General features: G+C 34.5%; 1 protein-coding gene and 1 long non-coding RNA gene across 2 annotated transcripts in view; one reads left to right on the top strand and one right to left on the bottom strand.

Annotated features, from left to right (window-relative positions):
* Positions 1-18,140, top strand: part of LOC116661961 — an 18,913-nt gene extending 773 nt beyond the window's left edge. The window contains exons 2-3 of the long non-coding RNA XR_004317919.1: positions 4,716-4,719; positions 18,101-18,140. This is a non-coding gene — a long non-coding RNA (uncharacterized LOC116661961). The remainder of the gene's footprint in view (positions 1-4,715; positions 4,720-18,100) is intronic.
* Positions 1,410-21,788, bottom strand: CLIC2 (chloride intracellular channel 2). The gene is made up of 6 exons (XM_032474964.1): positions 21,482-21,788; positions 14,367-14,476; positions 14,116-14,241; positions 5,737-5,843; positions 4,040-4,221; positions 1,410-3,263 (listed from the first exon to the last, which is right to left on the bottom strand). Exons 1-6 carry the CDS (start codon positions 21,536-21,538, stop codon positions 3,102-3,104), a joined length of 744 nt encoding a protein of 247 aa, XP_032330855.1. The 5' UTR covers positions 21,539-21,788; the 3' UTR covers positions 1,410-3,101.
* Positions 21,789-25,074: the final 3,286 nt, after the last annotated feature.

Raw genomic sequence — 25,074 nt, 5'->3', positions numbered from 1 at the left:
GGTATAGATAGTCTAGTAGACTTATATGTTGTATTTCTTCTGTATTTCCCAAAAATTCCAGGGCTTACTCCCGTGCTTATTAACAAATTTTCACATGAATGACCTCATTTCTCTTTTCCTTTTTATAGATCTTTCTAAACAATTCAGTATGGTCATATAGCTTCTGGGACATTACTGTAAACTGAAAATTTATAACAATATTTATGTAAATCAGACCTTTTTAAATGGATATATCAATAATAATATTTTTCGATCAGTATTACCCAGTATTTTATGTCATTTCTATATTTAAAACATAATCATCTGTCTTTACACTTGGAATTCAGGTAAATAGCACATCCTGGTTCATTTTATTTTGTGGCAGATTTGATTTTGTAAATGGCATAAGGACTACATTCCTTGGCTATCCAGATTTTATCTCTTTCTTGGTTTCTTTCCTTAGCTGCACTCTCTAAAGCTTCAGTCAGTTCAGGGCAAAACATGCTACTTGAGGCTGGATACATGTGAGTAAAATGATGGAAAGAGGAGCCAGAAGAACTGTCATTGTTGTGATTTTCCTCTTCATCCTGGTCGTGTAGCTTTTTTTTGCCCAACTTGAAATTTATACACCAGAAAACTTCTTTCATGTCCTGGACAAAGGTCACTTTGGAAGTAAAGATGCGTAATAGAAAGATAAGACCTCCAGAGATGCTGCACAGGAAATACAGGCATACTTTCTCAAGGATGCCTGTGAGGAAAAAAATAAACAAGTGATCCATAAGGATCATGGGCATTGTTTAAAGGGAAAAATATTTATTGATCTCATCTCCTTCTGGGAATACTCTATAATGGGACCAATATGAGAAATACTAAATCAAACAAAAAATAAACGACAAACCACTTCTTTAGTCTTTTGGTGGTTTTTGTATTCCTGAATGCTATAGATTGAATTGTGTCTCCCCTCCCCTCAAATTCATATGTTGAAGCACTAATCTCAATGTGATGGTATTTGGAGATGAGTCCTTTGGGAGATAATTAGGTTTACATGAGGTCATGATAAAAGGGTCCACATGATGCGATTAGTGCCCTTAGAAGAAGAGACAACATAGGCGCTCTCTCTCATTCTCTCTCTGCTTTTTAAGGATACAGTAAGAAAGCACATGTCTACAATCCAGGAAAAGAGCTCTCACCAGAAACTGACCATATCAGCACTTTTATCTGAACTTCTAGTTTCCAGAACTGTGAAAAAATAAAATTCTATTCTTTAAGCCAACTAGTCTATGGTTTGTTTTTTTTTTTTACAGCAGCCTGAGCAGACTAATATATTGAGTAAGATTGAACTGGGCTTTCATGTGTATTTGATGTTTGTAAATGTGGAAACCAAGATTGATTTAGTATTTTTTCCTAATGTATGAAGCAAAATACAGTAATTGTATATGCATTTTTTCATTCTTCAAAGTTGAAAATACAGACAAGGTGCTTACTTCACATCAGTTCCATATTAAATGCACACATCCAATGAAAAAAATTGCTAAAAAGTTAAAAACATTTTAGAAAAATGTACTGCCAAAATAAAAATAAGTCTGAACTAATAGAAAATATGATGGTTGTGGATTTTAAAATATCCCTTTCATGGATAAGAAGTATGCCCAGAGATCTTCTCGGTCCCAAACTACAGCCCACTATTTAAATACTACCTTCAAATATTACCAAAAGGGATAATATAAAAGGAAAGTTTTTATAAAGGAAAACACCAAGATTCATACATAAAGATAGACTGAAAGAGTTACTCCCAAGGAACAGAATAAAGGCCTAATCAAGGAATACTTTCCACTACCAGTCATTATGACCAAGTAGAACTGTTTGAGGTCAGGCTGGGGGAACACAAAAGGATGTACTTCTGTTATATAATCTTGTACTTACTCTTTTCATAACACGTGTATTATAGTTGCATGTTTAATACCTGTCTCTATTATTGAACTGCATGTTTTCTGAAAACAGGGACTGTTCCTTGGGCATGAGGCAGACTTTTCTTTACATATTTCATAAGGTTGTTGTGAAGAATAAAAAAACTAAATAATAGTTAATAACATAGTAAGTACTCAATAAGTAGTTACTGAATTGAATTGTATTGATTTAAGAAGATAATAATCCTTTTCCCTAGGAGGGTTATTCTAAGCTATATCAATACCTGTGCAATTGGATAAGACTTAAGTACCAAGAGTTAAGTTCAGCCTTTGTTTTCAAATTTGAGTGATTTGATTGTATTTTAACATGTAAATTTGAGTTCATATAGTAATGGAATATTTTAAATTCTATAGAAAGATTTTTGATTATCCTTTAAGAATGGTTTGCTTTATCCTTTAATGGATAACAACAACACCTTTTGGTCAGTCAAATTGCTTAGCTTCCTTCTTATATCTGTTGAATAAAAGATCTAATTTCCTTTGCAACTTTGCCATATTTTTGCTTCTAATATTTAAAAAATTACTACTATGTTTTATCTAATGAGTGCTTGCTCATTTAACAACAATGTAATCTGGTCATAAGGTTCATATTCTCATCTCTGACTATGAGTTAGTCATATTTCTAGGTCTTGATCTTGATCTCTTCCTAGAGCTGATTTTTAAAAAATCATTCTTTTAAGATTTGCCTCTCTAATATGCTCACTCTCTGATTCATTATTCACATGATAAATAAACTTATGCATGTATTAAACTAGCAAAAACGTAAAATTGTTTTTAATGATTTAGATGGAAATGTTTCTAAGGAACAGTTTGAGATTGTGGCTATATGTCATTTGTAACTTCAACCATCTATTGACATGATGCATTCTGCATTCTAGGAATTTAATCAAATAGCAAAAGATCTTTATGATTTCCATGTCATTTAAGATTACAGTGGTTGTGTAATAGGAATTTTAAAAATTAAGTGAAAACATGAAGACCTTTAAAATACACAATGAGCAGATAGTTTGGATTAACTAGAGACAGAAAATATAGCATTCTTCATAAAAGAGTTGGACAGAAGAAACAATATTTTGCATATTCTTATTTCCAAGAAACTGTCTAATATGATAACAAGTGAAAAACAAATGAACTTCTTCTACTGAAAGAGCTGTTCTAACTCTTCTGTTTAGCCACACTTGCATAGGTATTTTCAATTTCTTTGTCTTCAGGACACGTGTGGGTAAATTCTTCACGGGCATAAGCATTCTGGAGATAGCGCCAGACACCTGAGAATTCTCCTGGAATGTCAAAGTCACGGTATTTCTTTGCAGCAACCTAGGGTTTGGGGGGAAAAAAGAAGAAAAAGCAGTTGGTAGTAAGAGGCATCAGTAATATACCTAGTGTATAAAAACATATCTCAAGAGTCAAGATCATCAAGGACATGTTATCTGCACAAAAAGTACTAAAAAATAAATTTAAAGAATCTTGGATTTACTACTTTAATATTTTGTCTACAAATGTAGACGAAACTCTATGCTTTTAATCATATTTATATTTATGCTGTATTTAATTATGAATGTGTATAGAAGAAGGAAGCACAGGAAAAAGCACATATGTCTCCCCAGGACTAAAAGTTTGTTTAGGATCCTGACAGTGTCTTATTTTTTATGTATTCTCTGTGTCTGGCATAGCACCTGAGATAGAATAAGTTCTGTTCAGTACAAATTTGTTAAATTAATGTTTATATCATAATAATAATATTAATAGCCCACATTATTGTCACTTGTTATGATCCAGACACTGTTCTAAGTATTTCACATACCTTAATTTATTTAATTTTCTCAACTATTCCATGAAATGGGTAATATTACCCTTGTTCTATAGACAAGGCAGTAGAAAACACTTTAGGAAAAAAGAAACAGGCAGTTTTTATGTTTCCCAGAGGAGATAATTCTGGACTTTTCCTCTGAGGAGAAAAAGGAGACATACACTATGCATAATGATGATGACGAAGTCATCATATAAAAACCTCACACTGAATGGTTACTGTGCTTCCTGCTGGCAACTCCCAAATTGCTCCCAATCATTCAGCCTGCCCTATAAAGACTTACTTTAATAATGTTCAGTTTTGGTAACAAACTGCAGTCAGCCAGTGTCAGCTGATCCCCATCCAAGAACAATCTTCTGGAAACTGTGAGTTCCTCAGCACTGTCTGGATCAATTTCATCCAGAAGTGGGGTGTTTAAGTAGTCATCCAGACGCTTAAATTCTCTAAGCAGAGATTTTTCAAAATCTGAGGCAATGAAGTCATAGGGTTACTTATAAATGTATTGTCTTCATGACTAAATACATTCTCAAAATGTTTTTCATATACTTAGATATCTCTATCTATACACACTGTTTACACTGGCTCTTCAAAATATATATAGTTAACTAGAATGCTTGACTACCACCTAATAAGACAGAATCAGATGTTTAATCAAATAGCGAGTGGAAATATTTTTGGACTTTTATTGAGGAGTTACATTGGGAGGAGTCAAAGAAAGAAAGAAAGAAAAGTAATATATATTATTACTTAACATAGAAGAGTCAGAAAGTGGAATCAGAAAATAATAGCTCTCATGACTCAGAGAATAGTAAACCTATTCAAGAATGCTTGTGGGAGATGGTAGGTGCTATGGTTTCAGAAACCTTAGAGGTACACAGGACTGGGAAAGTTGCAGGGGTTAAGAAATACAATCCTGCAGTTATTTCACATCTGGCATGTCAATGTTCTAATTGTGCAAGGTTGGTAATTGCTATATTGAATCTTAGGTTCTAAAGGCAATAAAACTTCATACAAAGGAATTTCAGAAGAGAGAACATTTCTCCAAAGAAGACATACAGATAGCCAACATGCACATGAAAAGATGCTCAACATCACTAATTATTAGAGAAATGCAAATCAAAACTACAATGAGGTATCACGTCACACCAGTCAGAATGGCCATCATTCAAAAGTCCACAGATGACAAATGCTGGAGAGGCTGTGGAGAAAAGGGAGCCCTCCTACACTGCTGGTGGGAATGCAGTTTGGTGCAGCCACTATGGAGAACAGTATAGAGGTTCCTTAAAAAACTAACAATAGAGTTACCATATGATCCAGCAATGCCACTCCTGGGCATATATCCATAAAAGATGAAAAATCTAATTCAAAAAGATACATGCACCCCAATGTTCACAGCAGAACTATTTACAATAGCCAAGACATGTAAGCAACCTAAATGTCCATCAACAGATGACTAGATAAAGAAGATGTGGTATGTATATACAATGGAATAAAAAAAGTATAAAATAATGTCATTTGCAGCAACATGGATAGACCTAGAGATTATCATAATAAGTGAAGTATGTCAGGCAAAGACAATAATCATATAATATCACTTATATGTGGAATCTTTAAAAAATGATACAAATGAACTTATTTATAAAACAGAAACAGACTCACAGACATAGAAAACTATCTTATGGTTCCCAAAGGGGAAAGGGGGTGGGGGGTGGAGGGATAAATTAGGAGTTTGGGATTAACAGATAAACACTGCTGCATATAAAATACAACAAGTTTCTACTCTATAGCACAGGGAACTATATTTAATACGTTGTAATAACCTATAATGGAAAATAATCTGAAAAAGATTATATATATAATTAAAAAGATTATATATAGATGAATCACTTTGCTATTCACCTGAAACTAACACAAAATTGTAAATAAAATATATTTCAAATAAAAAAAGATTGGAGAAAAATTGAAAAAATGATATCTTACTCTTATTTGCCTCCTTTTGTGTATTCTTAATGTATGCAGAAAACTTGGCAAAGAGATTACAGCCCACATCAAAGGACTCCTTGTTCTTGGGACTCAGGTGAGGATACCTTAAAAAGAAACATCACTGCACTATCATTCACACATAATAAGACAGAGACCAGGTGTCCTAGCTTGCATTCTACTGAGACTGGAGATTTTGGAAAACTGTGCTGGAAATTGAAGGTCCTGAGAAATCTCTCATTGGAAGTATGTCTTTTCCGCAATCTGAGAATACTTTAGTTTCTAAATTTCACCAGGAAATCAGGTATCTGGAATTCAAAACTCATTTACCTATAGAAACAATGTTTCAAACAGCAGTTAGGTCCCCATATTTGCTCCTAAAAGCCTACTTGGTGGAAGATATGGTGGTAATACATTTTCAAAGATAAATAGTATGAAAACACATGGCTCCAAATTAAAAAACACATAAAAAATAAAGAGGATGAAGAAGATGGGGGAAAGTAGCCCAGATATCAGCCTCTTAGGTAATACAAAGTTAATTTAGCATGATAAAATAAAATAATGTAATAATGTAATTCACCACATTAACAACTTACATAAGGAAAACTGTATGACCATGAATAGATGCCCAGAAAGTATTCAATGAAAATCAATTCCTATTCATAGAACCCCCATTAGTAACTGGAAATGGTTCAACCAGACACTTAGCCATCTTCCTTGGTTCCTCTTTCTCTCTATATCCACATTTGATCCATAGGCAACTCCAGCCAGTCTACCTTTCAACATGTACCCAGAATCTGTCTATTGTTCACCCTCTCCATTGCTCCCTGCCCGGTACAAAGCCTATATTACTGCAGCAGCTTTTGATTAGTCTCCCACTGTCAACCTTATTCCTCACACTCCCTGTCTATTATCCACCTGCTGTCAGAACAATCATGTAAAATGTAAGTATATTATGTCTCTCCCTTACTCATTACCTTGGAATGTTCCCATCTCATTCAGACTCAGAACTCAAGTCCTCACAGTGGTCTGTCTACAAGGGCCAATATGATCTGACCCCACCTTACCTGTCTCATCACCTCTTCCTACTCTCTTCCTTACTTTGCTTCACACTGACCTCCTTGTTGTTCTTCAAATAGACCTGACAAGCTGCCACCCCAGGGCCTTTTCACTTGGTCTGCCCTTAAATAGAGTGCTTTTCCTGATATATGCACATGGCCTGCTCCCCTTCTTTTTTCAGGTCTTTTTATCTGTTATCTTCTCCTAAGTAAGGGCTTTCTCTGACCACCTTGCCTGACATTGCAACCTCTACCCTGTCCCTAACACCCACTACTTCCCTCCCTTGACTTAGTTTTTCTTAGTATTTGTCATCATCTAAAATAGTTTATATTTTGCTTTTAAATCTTGCTTATTTACTGTCCTCCCTAACTAAAATGTAAGCTCTGCTAGAACAGAAAGTTTTTTCCCATTTTTTATTCACTGATGTGTCTCAAGTGTCTAGAATAGTACCTGACACTTAGTAAATATTTGTCAAATGATTAAATTTATTAATTTCCTTAACTTGATAAAAAGTATCAATCAAACATTTTCAGCAAGCATCATTTTAAAAGATGAAATGTTAGAGCTATTTCCTTTAAAACCACTAAAGGATGAGGATAATCATGATCCCTACTGCTCTTTAACATTGTGCTGAATGTACTAACCAGTAAGACAAGTAAAAACACCATTTAAAACAGTGAGTCTACATTTTTTACATTATATTTAGTAACAAAACAGGAATGCCTACAATTACTATTATAGTTGACATTGTTTTTGAGATTTTACCAAGTGGAAAAAGACAATAACATAAAGCAATCAGTATTATTGGAAGAGAAGCAACAATGTAATTATATACCTAGAAAAACCAAGAAACTATAGGAAAAATTTCTAGAATTAATGAGCTATTTTTGATAAGGTGGCTAAATACAAGTCAAACATTTTAGAAATAACTTTTATATGCTAGCAATAACCAGAAATAAATGGATATTAGCAGCATATTAAATTTACAATAGTAACAAAAGTATAAAATATTTAGCAATAATTTAATACAAAGTGTATAGAACAAATAAAAAAGCAGAACAAAATAAAATATCATGAAAGAACATAAGACAGGCACTTAGGTTGATAACCTAAGCATCTGTCAGCAAAAGGCTGGATAAAGAAGATGTGGTTTTATACACACACATACACTGGAATATTACTCAGCCATGAGAAAGAAGGAAATCCTGCTATTTGAGCCAACATGAATGGATCTTAAGAGCATTATGTTAAGTGAGACGGGCTGCACAGAGAAAGACAAACATTGTATCACATCACTTACATGTGGAATCATTAAAAGCCAAACTCATAAAAACTGAGATTAGAATCATGGTCACAAGAGGCTGTGGACTGGAGAAATTGGGGAGATGTTATTTAAGAGTAAAAACTTGTAACTGGCGGATAAGTAAGCCCAGGAAATCTAATCCACAGTGTTGTGATTAGAGTCAACCATACTCTATTATAAATTTCAAAGTTTCTAATACATTAGATCTTCACTGTTATCACCACAAAAAGAAATATTAATTATTTTATGGGATAAAGGTGTTAGCTGATGCTATGGGGGTAATCATATTGCAATACATAAATGTATCAAATCAACATGTTGTATACCTTAAACCTAAATAAACAATGTTATATGACAATCATATCTCAATTTAAAAAAAAAAAAGAACATAAGATGATACCCAAACAAATATACAAATCAAGTCCTCTGATGGGATGAATTCACGTCATAAAAATGAAATTTGTTCAAATAGTAATACAAATTAAATGCAATTTCAATTAAAAGCCCAATTTTTAAAAACTGAGATAAAATTCACATAATATAACGCTTACCATTTAAACTATTTTTAAATGTATGATTCATTGTTTTTTAGTACAGCCACAGCATTGTGCAATCACCACCCCTATCTATTTTCAGAACATTTTCATCACACAAAAAGGAAACTGTGCTCACATTAAGCAGTTTCTCCCCATTTACTCCTCTTCCCATCCCCTGGAACCACTAATCTTTCTGTCTCTATGGGCTTGTTTATTTGGGGCACTTTATATAAATGGAATCATACAATGTGTGGTCATTTGTGTTTGGCTTCTTTTACTTAGTATAATGTCTCAAGGTTCATTTTTTTTGGTATGTATCAGGACTTCATTCCTTTTTGTTGATGAATAATATTTCATTATATGCATATACCACATTTTGTTTATCCAATAATCAAATGGATATTTGTGTTGTTTTTACCTTTTAGCTAGTATGAATGCTTTTGCTATGAAAAGCTGCATACATGTTTTTGTTTCAGTACCTATTAGAAATAATAAATGAATGCAGTAAAGTTGCAGGATACATGATGAATCTGCAGTAATCTATGGTTTACCTATACTCTAATAATAAACTATTAGAAAGAGAAATTAATGAAACAATCCCATTTACAATCATATCAAAAAGAATAAAATACCTTGGAATAAACTTAACCAAGGAGGTGAAAAGCCTATTCTCTAAAAACTATAAAATATTGATTAGGGAATTTGAAAATGGTATAAAGAAATGGAAAGATATCTTGTAATCTTGAACTAGGAGAATTAATAATGTTAAAATTTCCACACTGCCCAAAGCAATCTACAGATTTAGTGCAAACCCTATCAAAATACCCATGACATTTTTCACAAAACTAGAACAAATAATCCTAAAATGCATATGGAATTATAAAAGACTCTGAAATGTCAAAATAATCTTGAGAGAAAAAGAACAAACCTGGAGGTATCACATACTCTGACTTCAGACTATACTACAAAGCTACTGGCATCAAAACAGCATAATACTGGCACAAAAGCAGACACATAAATCAATGGAACAGAATAGAGAGTCAAGAAATAAACCAATGCACTTACAGTCAATTAATATATGACAAACGAGGCAAGACTATACAATGGAGAAAAGACCGTGTCTTTAATAAGTAGTGCTGGGAAAAGTGGACAGCTACATGTAAAACAATGAGATTATAAAACTTTCTCACACCATATGCAAACAATTAACTCAAAGTGGATTAAAGACCTAAATGTAAGACCTAAAACCATAAAACTCCTAGAAAAGAACATAGGCAGAACCCTTTGACCTAAATCATAGCAATTTGTTTCTTTTGCATCTGTCTCCTAAGGTAAAAGATATAAAAGCAAAAAACAAAAACAAAAACAAATGGGACCTAGTTGAACTTAAAAGATAATGCGCAGAAAAGGAAACCATTGGCAAAACGAAAAGACAGCCTATTGGATGTAAGGAAATATTTGCAAATGATATGACAATAAGGGTTAATATCCAAAGTTTATAAACATTTCAGAAAGCTCTATATCAAAAAGAAAAAAGCAACCCAATTGAAAAATGGGCATTGTGGTTTTGATTTGCATTTTGCTAATAGCTGATGACATTAAGCATTTTACATGTACTTATTAGCCATTTTTATATATTCTCTGAGAAATGTCTACTCAAATCCTTTGTCCATTTTTAAATTAAGTGTCTTTCTGATGTTGAATTGTAAGAGTACTTTAAATATTTTGGATACTAGTCACATACAAAGGAACCCCCATGATGTTATCAGCTTATTTTTCTTCAGAAAATTTGCAGACCAGGAGGAAATGGCATGATATATTTTAAGTGCTGAAAGGGAAAAACCTACAACTTAGGATACTCTGCCCAGCAAAGTTATCAATTAGAAAGAGAGATAAAAACTTCTCAGACAAGCAAAAATGAAAAGAGCTCATCAGTATTAAACCAACCCTAAAAAAGTGTTAAAGGGTCTTCTCTAAAGGGAAAAGACTCTTTGTTTTTCTCTTTAGAATTCTTTCTTTGTCATTAACTTTTGCCATTTTAACTATGATATGCCTTTGTATGGGTCTCTTTGAGTTTATCTATTTGGGACTCTCTGTGCTTCCTGTGCCTGGAAATGTTTCCTTCTTCAGCTTTGGGAAGTTTTTAGACATAATTTAATCAAATACCTTTTGTACCCCTTTCTCTCTCTTTTCTCCTTTGGAGATCCCTATAATGTAAATGTTAGTTCTCTTGATGTTGCCTCAGAGGTCCATTAAACTTTTCTCATTTTTTAAAATTTGTTTTTCCTTGTGCTGTTCTGATTGGGTGATTTTCATTATTCTATCATCCATATCATCTAATTTATCTATTTTTTCTTTTGTTGCATGTGCTTTTGGTGTCATTTTTAAGAATCCATTGCCAAATACAAGCTCCTGAAGATTTACCTGTATATTTTCTTCCAAAAGTTTTATAGTTTTAGCCCATACATTAGGTCTTTGATGTACTTTGAGTTAATTTTTCTATATGGTGTGAGATAAAGGTCTAACTTTATTCTTCGGCATGTGAATGTGAATATCTAATTGTCCCAGGAACATTTGTTGGAGACACTATTCTTTCACCATTGAATGTTTTTTGGCACTCTTTAAAATTGATTGACCATAGATTTATGGGTTTATTTATGTACTTTCATTTCTATTCCAATGATCTTTAAGTCTATTATTATGCAAGTACTGCAATGTTTTGATTACTGTAGCTTTGTAGTAAATTTTGAGACTCAGGAAGTGTGAGTCCTCTCATTTTGTTTGTCCTTATCAAGACTATTTTAGCTATTTGTGGTCTCTTGCAATTCCATATGAATTTGAGGATTGGCCTTTTCATCTCTGTAAAAATACCATTGGGATTTTGGTTGGTACTGCATTGAATTAGTAGATCCCTTTGGGGAATTTTTCTATATGAATAATATGAAGTCTCCACACCCATGCATATGGAATGTTTGTATGGGTTAAACTGTGTCTCCCCAAAAACATATGTTGAAGTCATAAACTCCAATACTTCATTATGTAACTTTATTTTGAAATAGCATTGTTACTGAAATAGTTAGGATGAGGCCATAATGGAGTAAGGTGGGCCCATTAAACCAATATGACTTGTATCCTTAAAAAAGAACACCTTGTGAAGATACAGACACATAGGGAGAATGCCCTGTGAAGATGGAGGATTGGACCTATGTATCTACAATACAATGATTGCTGGAAAATCACAAGAATCTAGGTAGAAGCAAAGAAGGATACTTCTCTTATACGTTTCTGAGAGTATGGCCCTGCTGATACCTTGACTTTAGACTTCTTGCTTCCAGAACTGCAAGACAAATTTCTGTTGTTCTAAGCCACTCCTTTTGTGGCACTTTGTTATGGCAGCCCTCAGAAACTAATAAATATCTTTCCATTTAGTTAGATCTTTAAATTATTCCAGCAATGGTTTGTAGTTTTCTGTGTACAAGTTTTTATCCTCTTTGGTTAAATTTATTTCTAAGCATTTTATTATTTATGATGTCACTGTCAAATTCACCTATTAATCAGGGAAATGCATACTAAGGTATCAATGAGGTATCACTATACCCATCAGGTTGCCACAAGTTTTAAAAGAAAGATAGCACATAGTATTACAGATATGTGGGGAAAGAGTACCTTCATACACTGATGGGTAAAGCAGTAAAAAATTGTAAAGCTATATACCATTTTAATTTTGCTGCTGGGAGCATATCCCACAGGAATAAAAACACCAGTACATAAAGACATATGAGCAAGCATGTTATTAAAACACTGGGGGTGAGGATATAGCTCAAGTGGTAGAGTGCATGCTTAGCATGCATGAGGTCCTGGGTTCAATCCCCAGTACCTCTTCTAAAAATAAACAAACTTAATTACCTCCTCCCACTGCAAAAATAAAATAATAAATAATACAATAAAAAATCACTGCTTGTAGTGATTCTAAAAATGTAAGAAAGGGGAATGTTTATCAGTAGAAGAATAGTTTGGCAACTTGTAGCACATCTGTGACACGGACTATTATGGAGCCATTAAAATAATAAGTTAAATCTGTACCAGTATACCTGAAGAAATGAGATAAGCAAGATGCAATTTATTTATGAAGTACATTATGCTTACTATTATTATGCTCATATGAACATAGAAAAAGATATGGAAAGATACACAATGATTTTTTCACTAGTTACTTTTGGGTGCAAGAAAAGGTTGGGGACCAGATAGTAAAGGAAGGTGGATGAGGGGAAAAGAACAAAGTAAGACTTGATACTTATTGGACAAACTTGGAACAGGTGCTTAAAATCTAAGAAACCGTCAATAACAGATGAAAGAGATCTAGAATAGGCACACAGGAAAGAATCTAAAATAGTATCCCTAGTTTCTTAGGTAGGAAGAATTATGGACCAATAGAACTTGTGTGTATGTGTATATGTATATATATATACACCATACACATACACACATATATATGTGTATGTGTGTGTGTGTATGACAGACTATTTTTAGTGCAGTTTTAAGTTTACGGCCAGACTGCTGACCAATTAAAACTGTGAGATAATAAATCAGTGACATTTTAAGAGTGAATTTGTTGCACAGCAATAAAAAATGAATGCAGCAAGCTTATTGTTTCCAGACACTATCATTTTGGGGCAGAGATATACAGCTGTCATTCAAGTATAGACAGTGCAGTTATGGCCTCTGGCTAACTGTGAGAACTGTTTCCTGGCCCCTACCTCTTGTGTTGGGTATATTCTATCTTCATGCCATCAGTGATATAAGACTAGTCGTGACCAGTCCTTATGAACTATACAATGTTATTACCCCATGCCCTCACTCCAATTCCACCATGGGTTTCTTCTCTATTTCTATACTACAGAGAATTTACTTTCTTATTTTAAATATGCTACACATTTAAAAATAATTTAAAATGTTACATCGATTGTCTTTGTGCATTTGAAGTTGAAGGGGGAAGTTTATACATAATAGACTATATTTCTCAAACTGAAGAGCTAAAAGGTCAGACTGGATTAAAGGCTACTTCTAAATTGTAGATCTTCTGAGGGCTCTACAATAAAATAAATCTGATTTCTATCAGTATAATGCCCCCAAACATGATTATGGATCAGATAATGTCGCTGAGATTAAATGTAGCCTAAATTTACCCATCTTTCCCAGGTTTCCAAGTCTATCCTTTGCCCTTTCCTAATATACTACTTGCATCTCATAAAGTTTTAACAGCTTTACATATATTAAATAAATAATTCTGTAGTAAAGTTTTCTAATCATATATGGAGTGATCAAATGGGATCTTAGCAAATTTTTCTAGAAAGATAGCAAAAGAGAAGTCTGACATTGAAAAAGAGTTAGATGTTTAGAAGTAAGAATACTCAATCTGAAGTAAATAAGTCAATATAATAGATTATTTCATGAACAATAATATCCTGTAAAATGCTGTACCTTGGAGGAGCCAGTGTCTGTTCTAGAAACTCCTCAATTTTAATGAAGTCTGTTTTCAACTCCTTGTTATACACCAGGAAGGGAGGATTGGTACCTGGGGCTAAGTCCTTCAGCTCTTCAGGTTTTCTATGATTATTGAAAATAAGCAGAGTTAGGCCACTAGATAAACTACACATTATACAAACACCAACATTGTATTGTTATCTACTGATTTTAATCCCCAGAATGAAACATGTCCTGATTTTTCTTACCTGGTCATGTCAACAGTAGTCACATTGAATTTAACTCCTTTAAGCCAGAGGATCATAAAAAGGCGTTGGCAAAAGGGACAGCTTCCAATACTCTCCCCGTCACTTCCAGCCTATTAAGATAAAGAAAAGCCTCATTCATTCATTCGCTCAACATGTATTGAGTGCCTTACCAGGAAATGATAGTGCTTAATCTCATGAATTCTACCATCTGTGGGCAGAGAGAGATAGTGAATCCAGTAATCTCATTGTATGTACAATTACAAGTGTGATGAATATATAACAATAAATAATACATTTTATATATTGCCAGAATGTATATAACCATTTCCTATTGAACCATTTTAGATATTCCAAAATTTTTGCTATCCGAAGTACTTTAGCAACAAATATTTCTGAGCATATAACTTGTTCCATTTTTGAGATTGTATGTTTAGAGCTAATCTTTAAAATGAGAATGCTGAGTAAAGAGTATGTGCATTTTCCATTTTGGTAGATCTTGCAAAATTTCCTTCTTCAAAGGTATTTCCCATATGTTCCTTGGCCATTTGATTTCCTTATTCTGTGAATTGTTTGTTGATGACAACTTTACATTTTTTTTATTAAGGTGATGACTTTTTCCTTATTACTTTGGAAAAAATTGCTTTTATACTAAAGATGCTAACTCTTCGTGATACATGTTATATGCAATTTTAAAAATATGTCTTGCATAAAATTTTAATTTTACATAAAATCTTACATTGTTTTCCTTTATGCAATCTGGTTTTTCTGATCTGCTTATATGGCCATTAAATACATCATGATTGCAAAGAAAAAATTACTTTCCTGTTTTGTTTTACTATAAAGATATTTTCTCATGTTTTCCTCTAGTACATTTATGACTTAATTTTTACATTTGTTTCATCTATTTGGCATTTATTTTGGCATAAGAAGTGCACTAGGACTCCAGGTTTATTATTTTTTTTTTATAAATAGTTGTCAACATCCTTCATTTAAAAATTCATCTTTCCCGCACTGATTGACAACAATACACTTTTCTGCTTTAAAATTTTATACATATTTACATTTATCTATGGGTCTTATATTCATTTATTCATTCACTCTCCCAATAAATATTTACTGAAAAATAATTGTGTTTAACATAAACCAGACATAATTATATATGTACATAGACATATATATAATTATACATTGTATAATGTACATATGTATATAATACCCCCAAATTTAACTTTCAGGTTTTTTTAAACTTTGTTTTAAACTGAGATAAATTCTTTGAAGGAAGAACATGCATGAAAAATGAAAAATGTCTTGTATCCAAAATATATAAAAATATGAATAAAGAACTCTTACAATTCAATAAAAACTACCCAACTTAAAATGGGCAATAAATTTAAATACTTTACAAAAAATATACAGATGGTAAGTAAGGACATGCAAAAATGCTCAACATCATTAGGGAATGTCAAATTAAAATCACAATGGGATACAACTACACATAAATTAGAATAATGGAAATTAAAAATAGTGACCATACCAAGTATTGGCAGGAATGTAGATCAACTGGAACTGATATACTCTTGTTGGGAGTGTAAAATGGTACACCTGTTTTATAAAGAGTTTTTCAAAGTTAAAAATGTACCTACTATATGACCCAGCAATTCTAATCCTAGATTCTTACCCAAGAGAAATGAAAGCATATAGGCATAGAAAGACTTGTACATGAATGTTCATAGCAACTTTATTCATAATAGCCCCAAACTGGAAACAACATAAATGTCCTTCAGTGGGTGAATGAATAAACAAATATGGTACCACTCATGCAGCTGAAGACTTCAGCAATAAAAAAGGAATGAACTATTGCTGCATATAGCAATACGGGCAAATCTCATAATAATTATACTGAGTGACAGAACCCAGACCACCGCCTTCCCCCAAATAAAGAGTACATACTGTATGATTCAATATAGAAAATTTTAGAAAATACAAACCAATATCTCCTTAAAGAAAGCAGATCAGTGCTCATCTGGCAAGGGGGTATGGGGTAGGGTTGGGAAGATTGACAGCATAGAGATACAAGGGGACTTTCTGAGATGATGGAAATATTCTATATTTTGATTGGGGTAGTGGTTATGTGTATACATTTGTGAAAAGCCATTTGATTGTGCACTTAAAATAAGTCCATACTATTTTATGTAAATTATACCTCAATAAAATGTATTACAATGGAAAAGTACAAAAAGAAGAACAGAAAAACCTCAAATAAATGATATTATGCAGAGGCTGCAGATACTGCAATGAGAAAGGAAAGGGTATAACCATGGAAGGGGGTGATAATAAAGTCAAGGATTAGGACGTCTAAAGAAAATATAGGTCAGTGTGTGGAGTAAAAAAACGGGGAAGAAATTCAGTTTGGGATATGTCGAGGTTGAAGTGTCTAAAACATGAATCTCCCATGAAGACAATACATCATATATTGAAGTGTTAACCCCCAATGTGATTGTATTTGGAGGTGAAGTCTTTGGGAAATAATAGGTTTAGATGTGGTTATGAAGGTATAATGGCTTTATAAGGAGAGACCAGGGAGCTTCATTCCTCTTTCTCTCCCCTCACCGTGCATGCAAGGACACAGCAAGAAGGCACCTATCTATAATAAGCCAGGAAGAGAGTCCTCACCAGAAACTGATCATGCTAACACCTTGATCTTGGACATAATTCTTATTTTTGGCAAATTTTCCTTTTCCTGGCAGTGAGTGTGACAGAGGAAATGTTTGTTGTTGCTCTTTTGTGGTGTCAGGGAGTGAAGAGATATGGGAAAAGGCAACAAAACTTGGCAGCTGAACTTCTTTGTAACAGAGGTCAGACTAAGTATCCAATCATAACTGGGCTTAGTGAGTGGAAACTTGATTGGGGTGGGAGGCAGGAAGAAGAATGAAGTCTGACAATAGATACAGCAGGAAGGGTGGATCGCCTTTGGCAAAAGGAAAGTCAAAACAGTAAGGTGTGGGGGAAATGCAGTACAATTTTACAGGAAAACTGAACTTTTTTCTGTTTATAATAAGTGCCATCATGCACAAGTTTAGGATGTAAATTTCCTAGCCTGACTGATGAATTACCTACTTAAGTATCTTTTGTTGGCAAAGACAGAATGTGGTCGTTCACCAAAACATTCACAGGGAACTATGTTCAATATCTTGTAGTAACTTATGGTGAAAACTTTTTCCCTTTGTGTTTGTGATCTAAGTTTATAAACATGAAAAATAATAATGGCCATAATATCTGACACATGTTGAGTGTTTACTATGTTAACAACTACTGTGTCTTATATATTTATTTTATTTAATCTTCACAATGAAGATGATCCTGTGAAGTAGGTTCTTGTTTCACAGAGGAAGAAATTGAGGCTCAGAGAAGCTGATTTGCTAAAGTACATTCAGCTACACAAGAGTTGATGACATATATACTCTTCTCATGTAGCTAACCCAGGACTGTCTACTCCAGAATCCACACTCAAGCACTGCTTTCTCCCATCTAATAGTTTTTTTCAAAATTTTTATCGAAGTATAGTCAGTTCACAATGTTGTGTCAATTTCTGGTGCACAGCACAATGCTTCAGTCATACATGAACATACATATATTCATTTTCATATTCTTTTTCACCATAAGTTACCACAAGATATTGAATATAGTTCATTGTGATATACAGTATGAACTAGTTGTTTATTTGTTTTATGTAGTTAGTGTCTGCAAATCTCAAACTCCCAATTTATCCCTTCCAATCCCTTCCCCACTGGTAACCACAAGTTTGTTTTCTATGTCTGAGAGTCTGTTTCTGTTTTGTAAATAAGTTCATTTGTCTTTTTTTCTTTAGATTACACGTATAAGTGATCTCATGTGGTATTTTTCTTTCTCTTTCTGGCTAAATTCACTTAGAATGACATTCTCCAGGGACATCCATGTTGCTGAAAATGGCATTATGTTGTTTTTATGGCTGAATAGTATTCCATTGCATAAATATACGATTTCTTTATCCAGTCATCTGTCATTGGACACTTAGGTTGTTTCCATGTCTTGGCTATTGAAATAGTGCTGCTATGAACATTGGGGTGCATAAATCTTTTTGAATTAAGGTTCCCTCTGGATATATGCCCAGAAGTGGGATTGCTGGATCATATGGTAAGTCTTTTGAGGAATCTCCATACTGTTTTCCACAGTGGCTGCACCAAACTGCATTCCCACCAGCAGTGTAGGAGGGTTCCCTTTTCTCCACAGCCTCTCCAGCCTTTGTCATTTGTGGACTTTTGAATGATGGCCATTCTGACTGGTGTGAGGTGATACCTCATTGTAGTTTTGATTTGCATTTCTCTGATAATTAGCAATATTGAGCATTTTTTCATGTACCTATTGGCCATTTGTATGTCTTCATTGGAGAATTGCTTGTTTAGGTCTTCTGCCCATTTTTGGATTGGGCTGTTTGCTTTTTTCTTACCATCTAATAGTTTTGTTGGATTTTTAAAATTAAGCAGTCTTTATGATAGTGTTTATGATAGTTATAAGAGAATTTGAAAATAGTCTGAACATTCAGAGAAAAGTAACATTTCTTTCTTGTTTTCCACATAGATAATTTTTTTTTCAAAACATTTATCAAGACTAAAATATTACATTCAGGATTTTGGTCCAAATATTAGGGTCTATAACATTACCTACAAATCTACTAAAACTTAATTTTAGGCTGGTGGAGAATAGAAAAACTCCATTTATCAATGAACAACAAACCAATAAGGTAAATTCTGCATTTGGAGAAAATAAAACGTGTTAGAAATTCCTTTGTTTTTAGTTCCTGGATATAAATCTTGTGCAAATCATTCAGAGCTGAAAGGCAATTTTTTCACTGACTACATGGAACACATAGGGCTATGTGATAGAAATTCTTAATTGTGACAGGAAAGTACTTACTTTCTTGTAGGGATCCCTTTAGTGGTAATGGGGAAGTTGCGGTAGAGTTTTTAAGCGCCATAGTCAGAAGTAGTTGGGGAAATTACATACTTATTTAATCTTTAGAAAGATACCAAATTATCTATAAGTGAGATATGATTGGTAAAGAGTAGTGCTTTTTAAACTTACTCATTAATATTTTTCACCCTTCTCAATCCCCATTCCCTCTCCCAGTATCTTCCATGAAACTTCCAGGGATCTTCGGAATACATATTAAAGCAAAGCAAAACAAAAACCTGAACCAAATTATACTCAAGTATCTTCCAGAAAATCTGTAACTTGTATTAATGTCATTAGATAAGCTTACTTCTAAAGGAGTTTATCTGATGAAATTCTGGGAACTTTTACTAGAAAGTGTGCCAAATTGAAACCAATTGAATAAGATTAGGCACAACTATTATAAAAGACTAGAATCTTAACCCAGCCATTCACTAGCTATGTGACCTGAGACAAAGTTACCTAGCTACTCTTTTCTTTAGTTTCTGTATCCATAAAATAGAGTTAATCATAAACCACTTAGCACAGTACCTGCCATATAGTAAATACTCAATAAGTGATTAGTTATTTTAATCTGAAAGTTATTACTTAATTCAACATTTGCTTATCCAGTGTGTGATTTGCTAATGTCTCCTGTCTAGATTACTACCCAAACATGGGAAGTCTATGAGGATAAACACACAACTGGCTAGAGGAGTTTGCTTGGATTGAACGAAAAAGCTTAGACAAAAGAAACACTTCAGTTATCCTATGAAGAAACATATTACCTCTGGTTTGGAATTGGTAGATGTAAAAAGCCAGTTAAGATATTAAAGCCTATTTACATTGTATCTGAGCAGTCACATGTTTTATTAGAGTCCAGAGATAAGAGAAGTAGCTCTTATACCCCATAGTCCAGAAAACACTTAGTTGGAGTATTTTGCTATGCAAGAATTTGAGTTTCTCTCCTGTAATTTTGAAAAGGCAGGTTAATTGTGTCCTTGGTGTATATATGTGACTAGTTGCTAAATATTTTTAAATGATTATAAAAATATTACTTTGGCCAACAGGTGTTAAACCTAGTATTTGGTAAGCACACCTTATTTTATGTCTTTCTAAGCCATAAAGAGGCAATGTAGTTTTAGAGGTAAGTTACATCATTTTATTGCCTTAACTTACTTATCTAGAAATAATGAGGACAATATTACTACAATGAGGAGCACTACTATCACCACTACTCCTGATGATACTACTATACTATTATTAACCTATCTCCTAAGTTGTTGTCAGGACTAAATGAGATAATATATGTAAAATGTTTAGAAAAAGGTTAGGCATGATATAAGAGTTTGTAATTATTATTATCACCATCCTGAATACTTCTAATAGTCAATGAGAATATGAGAAAAATACTTAATACAGGCAAAGATTAAGGAAACTAGGTAATTTCTACTTGGAATAACCCATACAGAATTATTTCCTTTTCTTGATGGGCTAATTTAGAAACACATGTTCCTTTTTTCTGCTTTAGGGGTTTTCCAAAGGGCTTTTCTGAAAAATTAACACATTAAAACAAAAAACAACCAAGACAAAATGCCTCCTCCACACATACAGGCACACAAATTCCTGGCTATTTCCTCCCATAGGGTCCATGTAACCCTGCTGTGATGTTCATCCATTGTGAGATAATTTTAGAAATCTCTATTTGGACTATGTGTTGGCCCTCTTCTCCTTAAATTCAGGTCTTCTAAAACCTATCTCATAAAACACAGGTTGTGAGAGCTGGAAAGCCCTTAAGGATCATTTTGTTGGGCTCCTTCATTTTATAGATGGAAAAACAAAGAGGGACAGAGGGATTTTCCCAGGGTTACATAGGAATGCACTAACAATACAATTTAGTTTTTCTGTACCAGTCAGTCTAGTTGTCTTTCCACCATGTCTTCTTCCCTTTCTCAGATGAGATGTTTTTATATTGTTATCTAAGAGCAGCCAAACACCCAGACATTCTTCTAGGAATCAAAGTAGGTATATAATTGCAAAATTATTTCCTATTTCTAGCCCAAATGTTGAATTTTTAAAAAGAGGCTGAGGTTCAGTGCCAAGAAGTAATACATTCTGTAAGCTGTTATTATAGCTAGAAAACTTACCTTCACAAAAAGCTCAATTTCAGGGTCTGCTTGACTGCTGGGCCTCGGGCCTGCCATTTTTCTATTTTTACTGCCAGTTGTCAGTCCCTTGCCTTCTGTACAGTCCACAGTACTCACAAATTCTTTTCTTCCAGTTTTAGTCAAAGGCTTAAATGACGGTTGTGCTTTAAAAGGAAAGTTCAGCTTATAGTGGACTGAGTCAGAGCTGGGCCACTCTCTCAAGAGGTGGGGTGCAGAAAATTCTAGATGCTTGGGAACAGCTCTTGAATTCTTTTTCCTCTTCCTCTTCACCGAACATTTGAATTGAGGAGGAGCCTTAGGGGTGTGTATAAACTGGCTGCCTAGAAGGGTGGGGGTGTTTCCAGAGAGGCTTCAATGTTATGAGTCAGCATAGGAGAAGCACATACACACAAACACACACATGCAGTTTCAATATACCAAGCAGACCAGATGTTCTCTAGACCCTCCCTTTGAATCCTGGGCTCCATGCCCAGAAAATGGCCTTCTTGTGCTGTTCTTGTAACCCGAAAGCAGCAAAAAGCTCTTCCAGGAAAAGGGCCAGAAATGACTCAAGTTTTATCATTGAAAAGAATGTTTATCTAATGACATTGTCTAAATGGTGGCTTTAAAAAAAAATAAGTATACTTCAGCAAATGTCTTCTCCCTCAATTTTACTGCTGACATAGCCAGATTTCCCTTCTGGGTTACAAATTTCACTTCTCTTCTATACTTAGGGAATGTTCCCTGGGTTGGTTGAGTCTGGGGACTGACTGCTTTTTCGTGTCCCACCTCATTCTTTACTTCTGGGAAGTATCACTTCCTGGTTTGGGTATCTGCATGAGGAACCACAAGCAGTTCTGTATGTCTGGTTGTCAACACTGGGAACAGCAGCAAAATATCCAAATTGATCACTCGCTGTCTGCAGTGTTTGTAGCAGCTGTGTTTTCTGCCTGCCAGGATGGCGGGTAGGGTGGGGGAGGTGGGCCCTGGATTAATAAACCCCTCTGATGGGAAGAGTCTCTTTCTGCTCAGAGCTAAAGTGAACACGGGTCCACCAGCTGGGCACCACTGTGACCCTCTTTCTACAGCACCAGATGTCCCCCCTGCTCATATGGGCTATATGGGCACCTGCCATCGTCCACGTGTAAAGAATGTACTGGATAAGAGGCTTTGGGCACAACGTGGCCTTTGCCACACCTGCAGGGTTTAGGCAAGGAGTGGCTGAACGAAGGTGAGTGTTCTTCGGGGTGTGGGCCCCGATAATTTCCGAACGGTCAACAGAGTGAGAGAGAAATTCTGGTAGAGAGCTGCTGAGCTGAGCTTGTGGGTGAGTGTAGGATTGGCTGTTTGGCAGGACCTGGTGAATGCTTTGGCCATATTTTGACTCTGTTCATGCATGCTTTCACTCCAAAGATACCAAAGATAATCAATGAATGGTTACTCTGTGCCAGGATACCGGTCCACTCCCTGAGATTAGCAGCACAGGAGGACAAAAGTGTGACAAGACAACAGGAATCCAACTTTAAGCATGCTAAGTCTGAGGCATCCTCACCCTTCCGCATTCCCAGTATCACTCAGTATGAAGTCTTGTCACTTCTGCAGCCTGAATGTTTTTTTAAACCTATGCACTTCTCTTTGCCCCTACTGCTACTCAAAATTTCAACCCAGCAACACTCTTTTCCTTTTGCTTCGAAAATTTTTATTTTACAAGACCTAAATCCTTGCTTGACCTTCAGCTGTCATGGGAAAACCACCATGCTGATCATAACCACAGCAACAACAACATCATCAACAACATACAACAGCCTGATGAGCTCTGTATGACCCCTAATACATTGTCAAAGACTCAAACTTGCCTTTTGTTCCCTCTGCTTCCCAAAGTGTTTTTAAATTTTTGTATTGAGATGTAATTTACGTACCATGGAATTGACTAATTTTACGTGAACATTCAAGGATTTTTAGTACATTTATCGAGTGGTGCGGCTATCACTGCGATCCAGTATTAGATAGTTGCATCACCCCACTGGCCTCTCTCTCAGGCCCATTTGCACTTAGTTCCCATTACCACCCTAGCCCCCAGCAATCTCTAATCTGCTTCCTGTCTCTATGCATTGCCTATCCTGCACATTTCACATAAGTGGAATCAGATAGTACGCAGTCTTTTGTGACTTGCTTCTTTTACTTAGTGGGACATTTTCAAGGTTCATCCATGTTGTAGGATGAATCAGTACTTCATTACATTTCAATGGTCGAATAGTTGTATATAGCGTATGTATACACCACCTTTTGTTTATGGACATCTGGGTTATTTCTACCTTGGCTATTGTGAATAGGACTGGCATAGACATTCACGTACAAGATTTTGGGTGGACATAGGTTTTCAGTTCCCTTGGGTAGATACCTAGGACCGGAATTGCTGGTCATATGATAACGCTATGTTGAACTTTCTGACTAACTGCCAAACTGCTTTTCACCATGGCTGCACCATTTTACATTGATTACATTTACTTGCACCACCAGCAGTGTATAAAGTTCTAATTTCTTTACATCCTAGCCAATACTTGTTATTCTCCATTTTTTATTATAGCCATCCTAGTGGATATGAAGAGATAACTCATTATGGTTTTGATTTGCATTTCCCTAATGACTAATGATGTTGTACATAGTTTCATCTGTTTCTTGTCCATTTGTATATGTTCTTTGGAGAAATGTGTATTACTTACTTTGCCCATTTTTCAATTAGGTTGTTTCTCTTCTTTTATTGAGTTGAAAAAGTTCTTCTGGATACTAGACTCTTATCAGATGTATGATTTCCTAATATTTTCTCCCCATCTGTGGATTTTCTTTTAATTTTCTTAACAGTATCTTTTGAATACCAAAGTTTTAGAATTTTTATAAACTCCAATTTGTCAGTTAATTTCCTTATTATGAATTGTGGTTTTTTGTGTATTGTATTTAAGAACTCTTTACCTAACCCAAGGTCATAAAGATTTTTTTCCTCTATTTTCTTCTAAAAATTTAATCCTCCCTCAGTACCCACAAGATTGTTTCCAGGACCTCTGTGGATGCAAAATTCTGAGGATTTTCATGTCCCTTATATAAAATAGCATACTGCAGTCAACCTCCACATCTCCAGCTGCAGAATGTATAGATTCAACCAACTGTAGATCAAAAATCCTTATATATCTTACATTTAGGTCTCTGATCCATTTTGAGTTAATCTTTGTGTATGATGTGAGGTAAGGGTGTAAATTCAATTTTTGTATGTGGATATCCAGTTGTTTCAGCACTTTTGTTGAAAACACTATCCTTTCCACCACTGGATGTCCTTGGCATCTTTGTCAACATAAGTTGACCATAAATATGAGTTAACTTCTAGATTCTCTGTTCTGTTTCATTGATTTATATGTTTATCCTTATGGTGGTACCAAACTTAATAACAACTTTATAGTTGGTTTTGAAATCAGGAAGTAAAATTCTTTCCACTTTTTTCTTACTTTTCACTGTTGTTTTGGTTATTCTGGGATCTCTGCATTTCTAGATAAATTATACGATCAGCTTATAAGTTTCTTCAAAAAAGCCTGCTGGTATTT

The sequence above is a fragment of the Camelus ferus genome, chromosome X (assembly GCF_009834535.1).
Source record: "Camelus ferus isolate YT-003-E chromosome X, BCGSAC_Cfer_1.0, whole genome shotgun sequence".
Classification (NCBI taxonomy): domain Eukaryota; kingdom Metazoa; phylum Chordata; class Mammalia; order Artiodactyla; family Camelidae; genus Camelus; species Camelus ferus.
This window is presented reverse-complemented; position numbering and strand designations above follow the sequence as displayed.